The 12763-nt window shown below is 43.9% G+C and overlaps 1 protein-coding gene across 2 annotated transcripts in view; it reads left to right on the top strand.

Annotated features, from left to right (window-relative positions):
* Positions 1 to 12763, top strand: part of CFAP54 (cilia and flagella associated protein 54) — a 538848-nt gene that overhangs the window by 508105 nt on the left and 17980 nt on the right. For both annotated transcript variants that reach the window (XM_077472059.1, XM_077472058.1), the window contains exons 65-66: positions 1756 to 1935; positions 9422 to 9528. In XM_077472059.1, coding sequence (XP_077328185.1) covers positions 1756 to 1935; positions 9422 to 9528 — 287 coding nt within the window. The remainder of the gene's footprint in view (positions 1 to 1755; positions 1936 to 9421; positions 9529 to 12763) is intronic.

Raw genomic sequence — 12763 nt, 5'->3', positions numbered from 1 at the left:
GTACCCTGATGTGCCGTGACAGGTACTCGGGTACTCTGATGTGCCGTGACAGGTACTCGGGTACTCTGATGTGCCGTGACAGGTACTCGGGTACTCTGATGGGCTGTGACAGGTACTCGGGTACTCAGATGAACTGTGACAGGTACTCGGGTACTCAGATGGGCTGTGACAGGTACTCGGGTACTCTGATGGGCTGACAGGTACTCTGATGGGCTGTGACAGGTACTCGGGTACTCTGATGTGCTGTGACAGGTACTCAAATACTCTGATGGACTGTGACAGGTACTCTGATGGACTGTGATTGACAGGTACTATGAGGGGTGGTGACAGGTCCTCTTTATTGGGGGGGGGGCAATCAGTATGATTGGTGTACACTGTATGCGGTAACGAGATGTTACCGCAATCTCCTCCTCACACACGATCGGTGTGTGAGGAGGAGAACCCGGTAACATCCCGTTACCGCAGTTTGTTTACATTTTTGTGATCGGCTGTGAAAGGATCACAGCCGATCACGTGGGTAAACAGCCGGCCAATGGCTGTTTACCAGCGTCGGTGATGAGCAGTGTTCCCGGGGAACACGCCGCCACCTACGTGCACGCGCAGCGCGCTCGCGATTGCGTGCATGCGCCGTGCACGTTCGGGGTGTGGCCATCTGTGATCGGCCGTGACTTCATCACGGCCGATCACGTGGTAAACAGCCATAACGAATGGCTGTTCACCCCCTTCGGTGGCGAGCGGTGTCTCCGTGACACGCCGCCACTGAAGAAACAGGGATGCGCGCGCACGATCGCGCGCATTCCCTGTTTAAACGGGAGGCCGTCATATGACGGCCTCCCGCCACAATAGGTGCGCCGCCTGGCCGTCATTTGACGGCCGGCGGTCAGCAACTAGTTAAACCTTCAAAATTTGACATAACAATTGACCAGTGTTTAGGGGAAAATAAGCATACTAAAATCTCAAAAACATGGTTTTAAATCCTCATACACAAAGTTGTAAAATGTGTGAAACAGTATACACATTCAACATAATATTTCACTGATACACAAAGCCCCTTTGGGTATTAAGAGGTTTAACCTGTTTGTGGTTTCACTGTAGGATTCTAGCTGTAATGCTTAAAAGATCATTTGCTATTGTTCAGAGGCCTCTGGTGCAAGAAACCATGAAGGGCTCCCCTGACCCCCAGCCAGTAAACACAGTTTACTATGCTTCAGTTATGAATGGACAGAGTTAGTGATTTGATTCAGAAAAGGAAGGGACTGGTAAATTACATACTGTTTTTACCAGCCCCTTCCTTGCTCTCCATCCTGACACATTCCCTGCTGCAGGCAGGTGGCTGGAGAGGAGAGAGGGAAGCTGGCAGAGTTGTTGGGGGATGAGGGGAGGGCAGGAGAGCACTCAGGGGCTGGGGCAGAAAAAAGAAGCGGAAGCTGGATAGAAGGGGTGGCGGGAGTGGCATATAGAGGAACCAATCCCCTCCATTTTCCACCTCCAGCCACTAAATGTCTCCAGGAGAGAGAGGAGGGAAAGCAAGTTTTCATCAGCTGCAGGAGAAAAATAGAGGGGATTGGTTCCTTTATATGCCGCCCCCACCACCCCTCCTGTCCAGGTGAACAGGGAAGTTGCAAATCCCCACAATTACAACCCCTGTAGTTACGCCCCTGCTATTGTTGCAAACTACTGTCAATGAGATGTCCATACTTGAACCAAATGTGTCGTTTGGCCATACTAAATGCTGTTTTCTTTCCTTTGTTTTAGGAAAATTCAGGCAGTAAAGAATTTCATCAGAAAACACCAGAGTCAGTGAAATCTACTTCCAGCATGTCAGCAGATAACAAAGCAGAAAGAGAACATATAGCAACAATTGCTTTAGACAAGGAACTTTGTATGCAATGTTATTTTCCACCTTTAGAAAGACTGGGACACATAAATCCCATGGTAATATTTAATTGGTCCAGAATAATATTTGTGCCATATTTTGTGTGTGTGTATAGTATACAAAGTAAAACATTTAAACCATCTTCCTTCAGTTTAAACTCTTTCTTCCATAAGGGATATCCATGCACAACTGTATTTGAATAGATCATTTCCAGATATTCTAATATATTGACTCCAAACTGTACAACTTGCATAGAGACTAACAGTGGGGTCACTGATTGACATTGGATACACTGTGGAAAACATCTCTGATGTTGCTAAAACAAACATTAATTGCATTCAGTGGTGACCAGCTACTTGTGTATCCATGAATGGAGGAATGAGGGTACTTAAAAATTAACCACCACTGGTTGCCAAACCTCTAGTGCCAGAATCCAATATTTTCAGAATTTTCACAGTTATATGAGTAATAGATTCTAATCTATGCAATAATAAAGTCTCTGACACCAGTTGTCCAATATGTGGATAGGGATCTCGTCAAGAATTAATTTCAGTAGTATACATAAAACAGTGTCCATGATGCGCAACATCTCTGCATCAGAGCATTGTAATCCACTCAAACATGTAGTTATTAGGCATCATTAACTCTGCACAAAAAAATAAAAACAAACCTTGAGCCAGAATCCAGAATATATTAGCCACTTCTGGCAACATTATGAAGAATAGAAACCTTGCAATACTTAGTGTATTAGTGTAAGCAGCTTAGTGTAAATAAACTGATTTCGCCACTCAGCGGTGACTTCATCAGAAGATCAGGTATGTAGTGTAACATGGACTCTTGCTGAAATCCCTACCCACATATTTTACAACTTGTTTCAGAAACTTTAAATGTTGAGTGGATTAGGGTCTATAACTCATTCCAACATCGTAATTTCTGCACATATTTGGATTATTGTATTAGAGAATTAGAGAAGACATCATTCCTCTATTTATGGACACACAAGGAAATGGTCACCACCTGAAAAGGATTGATGTTTCATTTAGCAACATCGGATTCCTATTTATATATCTGTTTAAGATTAGTGACAAGTACCATACTTTTGACAGGTTCCTTCTTGGAAAAGGAGGAACGCCTGTGGCATGTTTTTTTCCCCTTGTACCATATAGATACTGCGAGAAACGCCATCACTGGAAAATAATATTTATAGTGTTACTGACCCAGGGCCCTACGTTCACTATATCTGGTCTCCCACAGTACACAGTACATGGAAACACTATTGGTTCAGTAAATATAAACTGCTAAATACCTTTTCTCATCAGAAGTATATAGCAATCTTGTGACTTCTATCAGTGTCCAGCCGAGCACTGGTTAAAGCTTGTAGGAGGAACTTTCATTCTCCTTTTACTGTCCTATGAGGCTGCATGACCCCTGACTTTCTGTCTAGGCAATGCTGATTGGTCCTGTACTGATCACATGCACCCCCCTAAAAAAAAAAACACACACACCAAACTGAGCATGTGCAGGGGCTCTTTTCTATCAGCAGATGGATTTAGGACAGTAAAGGAAGGGGAGGATCCGAGAAGACAGGCTCAAACAGCCTTTTTACACAATGCGGAGGATTAACCCCTTAGGTTGCATAGTAAGTATAACAGGCATGCTTTACTGCATATACAGATTGATTTTGCTATTATAGGTTTAGTAACACTTTAAGACAATCAGCTTGTAATCACACTTTTGATCTGTATGCAGAATATACAGTTTGGAGTCAAAATTTCAGCATATCTGGAAACTTGCTATTTGGCTCACTATGTGGATAGACACCCCTTGTGAACGAGTGGGGGTTTGAACCAAAGGGAGTTTTTTTTCCCGCCTGATTTATAATATTTATTTAGCAATGCAGGTCTGCACATCACTATTATCTACACCATTTAGCAACCACACCAGCAATAGATTGTTTTATAGGGTGCTAAACCCCTCCACAGTGTATTAATATGTTAGTAAAATCATTGTAAATATATAGAATAAGCACACCACATGACAAAAATGCTTTAGCAATAAAGTTGTATTAGGCATATACAATTATACAATACAATGGTACAAATTGCCAAGTATGTCATATCACATCAAGCATGGGGACTGGTTTTAACTTTTAATGGAATAGGGTAGATTCAGGGAGTCTTGGTTTAGTTGTTTCCCAGATATACTTAGGGACTAACTGCTATTAGACATGTATATAATACATAGGAACTGGAATGGAGAGGACCCAAATGAGGTAGAAAATCTTAGGTAGTAGAATTATCTTGGCAGCTGTAATTCTGCCTAAACATGAAATATTAGGTGGGTCCCAGCTGGCCAAAAGAGAAGTTAATTTGGCAAGCAGGTGAGTGTAGCTAGCACCATAAGGTAGGGATTGAGGTGCCCAGGTGAAGGGGAAGGGGTTTTGCAGAGAAAGGAGGTCTTATGAAGGGAGAGAGACACTATGAGCTTTTGATTTTGTTCCATTTACCTTAAGGCCAGAGATTTGTGTGGAGAAGGAGTGGAGATGCGTGGGGTGAAATAAAAAGGAGAAAATCATTTTTGATGATGTCCTGCAATTTTAATCCCGTAATGTTTTTTGTTGGCTCAAATTCCCTTGCTAATGCAAATAAGACAAAAATATAAAAAGCTGCGCCAACCCTCTAACCAATATATAAGAAAAAGAAATAAAATTATATGTAAATAAAATATAAGTGATTGATATATAAATAATTGATGCAATCAAAACACCTCAAGTGCATATAAATCAGAAAATGCATAAAAAATGACAATGCAAAAAAAGATCCGTTCATAGAAAGTTCATAAATGTGTCCATATGATCAGCAATTGTTTTCTTAAATGGAGACACCACCGTGATTCAACACACTCAGAATGCGCACAAGTACCCGTCACCGTATAGTGAGTGTGCTTACCAGAGGGTATATAGGTTGGAGCATTATAATTAGATGGTAGATCACACCAAAATAATCCTCCTTATGATGGGTCCGCTCTCCGCATCACAACAGCACTCCCAAGAGAATATTCTATTCCATGGTCCCAAAAATGGTACTCAGTGGCCCCCTCCAGCAACTTCCCTCGCGTCTCCGCTCTACACTCTCCGAAAAAGAACGTACCCAGTACTTCCTGCAAGCCTAATTTTCTCCCGGGTAGTGCGTTTCCACTACCCGGAAGAAAATTAGGCTTGCAGGAAGTACTGGGTACGTTCCTTTTTCGGAGAGTGTAGAGCGGAGACGCGAGGGAAGTTGCTGGAGGGGGCCACTGAGTACCATTTTTGGGACCATGGAATAGAATATTCTCTTGGGAGTGCTGTTGTGATGCGGAGAGCAGACCCATCATAAGGAGGATTATTTTGGTGTGATCTACCATCTAATTATAACGCTCCAACCTATATACCCTCTGGTAAGCGCACTCACTATACGGTGACAGGCACTTGTGCGCATTCTGAGTGTGTTGAATCACGGTGGTGTCTCCATTTAAGAAAACAATTGCTGATCATATGGACACATTTATGAACTTTCTATGAACGGATCTTTTTTTGCATTGTCATTTTTTATGCATTTTCTGATTTATATGCACTTGAGGTGTTTTGATTGCATCAATTATTTATATATCAATCACTTATATTTTATTTACATATAATTTTATTTCTTTTTCTTATATATTGGTTAGAGGGTTGGCGCAGCTTTTTATATTTTTGTATTATTGTTGGGTGTTCGTATCACATTTATTGGCTGCTGCCTATACTACACACCGTTAGTTTGCTTTTCACTATTTTTACCCAAGCGCGGTTTATACTTTTTCCTAATGCAAATAAGAGTGGGGAGAAGGGGCAACCCTATTGTGTTCCTCTCACATTAAATAAATTGTCAGATTTTAACCAAATGCACATGGTCTAGAGTAGAGAGACAGTACCCATTTCAAGATATGTAGGCCGAAGTCCTATCGTGCAAGGATATAAAACAGTTATTGCTGGGAAAAGGAACTGAAAGCCTTCCGTATGTCCAGAGATAGAGGGTAAGCTGGAATTCTTTTGTTTATGGCATGTAACAAAAGTGATGCTCTTTGGATATTATCACTTTGTCTATTAAGGATGAACTCAACCTGATTTTTATTAATCAGGGTGCCTATATTTGGGTTAAGTCATAGCGTGAGGATTTCAGCTAAATGCTTAATATCAAGATTGAGTACTGATATTGGCCTGTAGTTGGAGCAGGTTATGTCATCTGAAGTTTTGGTATCATAGTTATTATCATAGTTTTTATAATGTCAATGCCCCATACACACGATTAGATTTTCCAACAACAAATGTTGGATGTGAGCTTGTTGGTGGAAAGTCCAACCATGTGTATGTTCCATCAAACATTTGTTCGTAGACTTTCCACCAACAAATGTTAGCTAGCAGGTTCTCAAATTTTCCGCCAACAAATTTGTGTTGTTGGACTTTCCGATCGTGTGTACACTAGTCCATCGCACAAAAGTCCACGCATGTTCGGAAACAAGTACGAGCCGGAAGCGCTCAGTTTTGTAAAATTAGTGTTCGTAATGGAGACATCATGTACGTCTTGTATGTCACTACATTCGTAATTGTTGGCCAACATTTGTGTGATCGTGTGTATGCAAGAGAAGTTGGAGCCAACAACCTTCAAACAAAAATCCACGGTTTTGTTGTCGAAAAGTCAGATCATGTGTACGGGGCATAAGAGTTTCCTGCCGGAAAGACTGTTGCTTCAGGTGGCTATTAAAGAAGTCAGCAAACTCTTTATTATGAATCAGAAAGATTATCGGGACCCAGTGTCTAAGGTTTTAATGATTTTATGACTTGAAGGACTTAGTCTGATGTATATAATGGGCTGTTCTAGGTGATGCTTATGTAATTCCGATAGGGTAGTAAAGCTAGGCCCTTGAAAAGGCTTTCTGACTGGGAGTGGGAAAAGGTGGCAGTGGATAAGTATAGTTTGGAGAAGTGTTTACAGGATTCTTGAAGGACTTTGACTGTGGTCGCTAGAGTATAGTGCTCTGGATAATTTGGGGTAAATATATTTAGGGCCATGGTCAAGTTTGGCTAGTTAAAGGGCTAGGAGTGTGTTTGGTTTGTTAGCTTTGACATAATATTTATGTTTTGACCTGCGTGTTTTTATTTTCCCCGGGTTCTATAATTATAACTCAGATTCCACTAATAAAAGGTTTAGTACACCACAGGCTTTGCCAAACTGAAGTCTGTTGGCTGGGGTGGGATGGGCTTGGAAGTTAGTGATGTCTGAAATTATTTTTCCAGATGTTGGAAATGTAAGTGTATGCATTTATTGATCTGGAAGGTGAGACATATGCATGTACCTCTTATGTTTGTGTGCTTCATAGAGCAGAGTTATTGAATTAAATATTACAGAGGTCCAACCAGCCAAATTTTCTGCCAGCAAAGGTCTGAATCACATGTTTGTGTGAAGACTTCTTCACATCACCAACCCCCCTCACATCACCCCACCCCCCACAGCACTGCCCCCCTCCACAGAACTGCCCCTTCACATCACCTCTTCCCCCAGCACTGCCCTTCTTCACATCAAGCCCCTCACATACAGTACTGCCCCCTTCACATTATTCCTCCCCATAGCACTGCTCCCTCACATTACAAATCCCCCACAGTAGTGTGATCTGCCCTCTTCACGACACCTTCCCCTCATTGCATCATCATTTCATCAGAAATCCACAGTCCCCCAGTAATATGCTCGGCCCTCTTCACTCCCCTACAGCACTGCCCCCTCTCAAATCACAACCTTGCTTCTTTACAGCCCCCCTACAGCATTGCCTACCTTCACAGCCCCCCACAGCACTGCCTTTCTTCACCGCCCCCCACAGCACTGTCTACCCTCACAGCCCCCCACAGCACTGCCTACCTTCACAGCCCCGCCACAGCACTGCCTACCTTACCAGCACTGTCACAGCCCCCCACAGCAATGTCTACCTTCACATCCCCCCACAGCACTGCCTACATTCACAGCACCCACAGCACTGCCTAATGTTACAGCCCCCCACACAGCTGCTTACCTTCACAGCCCCCCTAGAGCACTGCCTAACTTCACAGCCCCCCACAGCACTACCTACCTTCAAACCACACACAGCACTGCCTACCGTCACAGCCCCACACTGCACTGCCTACCGTCACAGCCCCCCACAGCACTGCCTACCGGCACAGCCCCTCACAGCACTGTCACAGTCCCACACAGCACTGAGCTGTATAAAAGATGATCTAGTATTCTTTTGATGACCAGCATTGCTTCTAAAAATAAGTATATATTCATTAAATGTAACAATAATCATATCACATATGACATCTAAAGTAACTTTAGTTTTTACCTGATCTCTATGATACATATACAACTGCCGAGTTAAAAGCAGAAAACGGCATCATCATAGGGCAGGCAGTGGCAAGCAAATATCGCCTATACATGGAGGAAAAGGAGAAGGCATTAAAAAATGGTTCTATGCATTGTGAAAAAACTTCTGACAGTGACCGGCCCCCCAGCCCGTTTGTTCCCTCAGCAGAGACACCCTCACCTTCTCTGCCCGAGGCGCCGGGGCCGATCCCAGCATTGTGTCTATGCATGCAAATGCTGGACTCAGGAGCGCGCCTGCGAGGTAACACCCAGGGAGAGCGCTTCTCCCAGGGGGTTTACCGATGCGAGGAGGAGCTGCGAGTGATGATCAGGCCACACTGTGTAAAACGAAACTGCACAGTGGAGGCAAGTATAATATGTTTTTCATTTTAATTTCACTTTAATTTCTGGCTGTCGCACCTTTGTGGTGAAAGGATAGTTGCTGTGATACCGCTATTCCAATTATATGAATAATTTTATACTACTATAAAAATATATGTCAGCATGCGTCCATTTCTTGTTTCTCTCTAATGCTAATATACATTATTTTTCAAAGATATGTGGAGTATTACAAGCAACACTTCAGTTGAAAAAAAAAAATGAAAATCCCTACATACCATTGGTTTAAAAAAATGATATAGTAGTATTGTCTCAGTTTAATTAGTTATTCTAAACTGCCAGTGCTGCCATAAATATTGTTGTTCTCGCTATAATTTTTGGTAATTAATGTGGTTAATAAAATATACTTTAGGTTGAAAACATTTAAAAACACATTTTATAGGGCAATGGAAAATACAAAGTATGGTAAAAGAAAACAGAAACCAAATTTCTGACTGAAAACTAATAGTCGTTATCATGGATTATGGTACTTTATCATTGTTCTTTATATTGCTTTATTGAAGTTTTGGTCGTAAGAACAATAACTTAAACAGATAAACTTTGTACGAATGTGTATATTTTCACATATATTTAATAATGCTGATATAAATGAAAATAAAGAATGACATAATGCTCACAAACATTTATTTAATGTAGCGTTACACAGTAGTGTATATATATATATATATATATATATATATATATATATATATATATATATATATACTGTACTTACCAATCTTTCAATTTTATATTTCAGGTGTTGCTAATGTATGCCTACAACAAGCAGAATATAAATGTTAGAGACCTTGGAAAATGTGATCCAAAAGAGCTTCAGTGTGGCTACATTGGGATGCCTTTGACACGGTAAGTGGCAAATCAAAATGTGGGCAGGTTAAAAGGAGTAACTAGAATTATGAAAGACCTGGGTTACCCTTGGGCATGCTAAGGAATACAATGATGTGATGCAATACGCATCATGCCGAATGGTGTATACAACCTAATTGCGTTAACAGTGGAAGGCATGTGAAAGAGGTATGGTTAAATAAAAGCTAAACATACTCACTGTATACATGACACATGATAGTTCTTCAGTACCCACAAATTATGCTTTGTTTACTGTGCCACAAGAGCCTCAAAGGCATTACCATAACCTCAGTACCTGGAAAGGATACAATGGTGAAGAGTGGGTGTAGCTAAATTACCCCAGATATTTGATGTGTTTTTAATCACTTTAGTCCCAGAGCATTTTTTTTTTTTTTTGTTTATATGTTTAAAAAACAATTTCTCTTTCGTTCATTGACGGACACAGCTCCATTAATCTTGACCATAGGGTTATTTCACCATCTTCAGGAAAGGACTAGGCAGAACATGTGTAATACATGTGAAAAAACAACAGAACTATACAGTTCCGCCAAAACGATTACACCCTGAATTGGAGAAGCAGCAGTCTTCTCCAGTCTGCATGGAACTAGCAGACCAGTTAGCCTTAAGTATGTCTATGACGCAGCCCTGGATACACTTTCTTTGCTCTCCAGAGCATCAGTATCAGCAGTGGTGCTGCCACGCCTGATCTGACTGAAATTCTTGTCTATGGACTATGCATCTAACAAAGCCTTGAAGAATTTGCCCTTCCTTGGTGAGTGGCTATTTGGAGCCTCGCTGGATGACATTATTAAGAATGTCACGGGTGGGAAGAGCACGTTGCTTCCACAGTCCAGGAAGGGTAAGGAGCCACGCCACAGGCAAGGGCCCTCATTTTCCACTCAGAAGAGGCTTTTTCGTCCACCCGGGACCTCAGGTAAATGCTCCCAGTCCGACAGGGCGACTACTGAGGGACAGAAGCATCCCTGGCCTCGCAAGCCCAGCAAACCTGTGAGCAAAAGTGCTACCGCATGAAGGTTTGCCCCCGCCCGACACACGGGTTGGGGGGGTCACCTTCGGGAGTTTGCAACTCAATGGGCCTCTCGGCTGTCCGACCAATGTAAACTGATTTCATTGGGCTAACAGATAGAGTTCCTCTCTTTGCCACCAAACAGATTCTTTCCCTCCAATATACCCTTACTCCCAGCTCGCCGGGAGACCCTGTTTTGGGAAGTAAGGGACCTGCTCAGCCGCGGGGTGATAGTGCCTGTTCCAGAAATGGAAAGGTTTCAGGGATTGTTTTCCAATCTGTTTGTAGTCCCCAAAAAGGAAGGGGTACGTCCAATCCTGGACCTCAAAGCCCTCAATTGCTTTGTGAAAGTACAGAGGTTCAGAATGGAATCAGTTCTCTCCGTAGTCGCTGCACTCCATCAGGGGGACTCCCTGGCGTCTCTGGATATCCAGGATGCGTACCTGCACATACCCAAATGCCTCAGGCATCAGAGGTTTCTGTGATTTGCAGTAGGGCAAGACCACTACCAGTTTGTGGCTCTCCCCTTTGGCCTGGCTTCAGCACCCTGAGTCTTTACCAAGGTATTTGCTCCAATTTTGGCGTTGTTGCAGCAATGTGGGATCGCAATCGTGGGTTACCTAGACAATCTCCTTCTGAGAGCAGCTTCCGCCTCAGACTTAAGGGAGGATGTGGCGATCACCATGAAAACCCTACAGGAATTTGGGTGGGTGTTGAACCTCAAAAAGTCGGTACTAGTGCCAACCCAGTGCCTGGAGTACCTACGCCTACTGCTGGACTCCATGGAAGCGAGAGTGTTTCTCCCTTCAGACAAGCTGCAGATCCTGAGCCACGGTGAAGCTGTTGATGTACCGCAGGAGGCCTCATGGTTGCCTCCTTCGAGGTGGTACCGTACGCCCAATTTCACACCAGAGTCTTGCAGAAGGAGAGATTGTCAAAATAGGACAAATCTCCCTTATCCCTGGACCGGCAGATTCAGGTGAGCCAGTTAGTCAGGGACACTCTTCTCTGGTGGCTGAGATCTCCGGCCCTTCGGTCTGGGAAATTGTTCCTGCCTCTTCATTGGATGGTGATCACAACGGATGCCAGCCTGACCGGCTGGGGTGGAGTACTGGGCGTACAGTCGACCCAGGGTCTCTGGTGGAGGGAGGAATCCCAGCTGCCGATCAGTGTGCTCAAGCTTAGAGCAATCAGGCTATGCCTCTCCACATGGTCGATGAGACTACTAGGTTGTCCGATCAGAATCCAGTCAGACAACGCCACGGCAGTGGCATATGTCAACTATCAAGGAGGAACAAGAAGCTTGGCTGCGGCACAGGAGGTCATTCACATCCTTCGGTGGGCAGAGCGGCATGTACCAGCCCTGTCGGCCATATACACTCCGGGAATGGCAGGCAGACTATCTAAGTCTCCAGATGCTGGACCCAGGAGAGTGGTCACTGCATCAGGAGGTGTTCAGGCTCCTTATGGCGACACATACCGGCCCTGTCGGCCATATACATCCCGGGAGTAGAAAACTGGCAGGTGGACTATCTTTGTCGCCAGATGCTGGACCCAGTAGAATGGTCACTGCATCGGGAGGTGTTCAGGCTTCTTTGCCTGCGGTGGGGCACACCCGAAAGGCTCAATCGAAAGGTGCGGAGGTTCTTGTCCAGGAGATCCTTGGGCGGATGTGTCAGATGCGTTAGTGGCCACATGGGAGCAGTACCGGCTGATTTTTACGCCTTACCTCCACTCAAACTATTACCACGTCTGCTCCGCAGAGTGGAGGCCAAGGGTATTCCAGTAATACAGATTTCCCCAGATTGGCCTCCTCGTCCTTGGTACACCTGGTGGTAGATGCGCCTTGACGGTTGCCGATGCGAGAAGACCTTCTGTCACAAGGTCCGATACTACATCCTGCCTTACCATCGCTGGTTTTAACGCCATGGCTGTTGAAAGACAGGTGCTGAGGAACCGAGGTCTATCGGACTCGGTAATTTCCACTATGCTGAGGGCACAAAAATCTTCTTCTCGGAAGATATACCATCATATGTGGAAAGCTTATAGCTTCATGTGTGATGAGATGGAGTGGTGTCCACACACCGATTTGGTGTCCAGGATCCTGCTGTTCTTACAGCGTGAAGTGGACCAGAAGTTGGCCTTGAGCACAATCAAGGGACAGATATCAGCCTTGGCTGTTTTTTTTCCAGTGACCCCTGGCATCTC

This window comes from Lithobates pipiens, unplaced genomic scaffold (genome assembly GCF_037356315.1).
Source record: "Lithobates pipiens isolate NorthernLeopardFrog02 unplaced genomic scaffold, aLitPip1_a1.2 Scaffold_8, whole genome shotgun sequence".
Lineage (NCBI taxonomy): Eukaryota > Metazoa > Chordata > Amphibia > Anura > Ranidae > Lithobates > Lithobates pipiens.
Note: the sequence above shows the minus strand (reverse complement) of the source record. Positions and strands in the feature narration are given on the sequence as shown.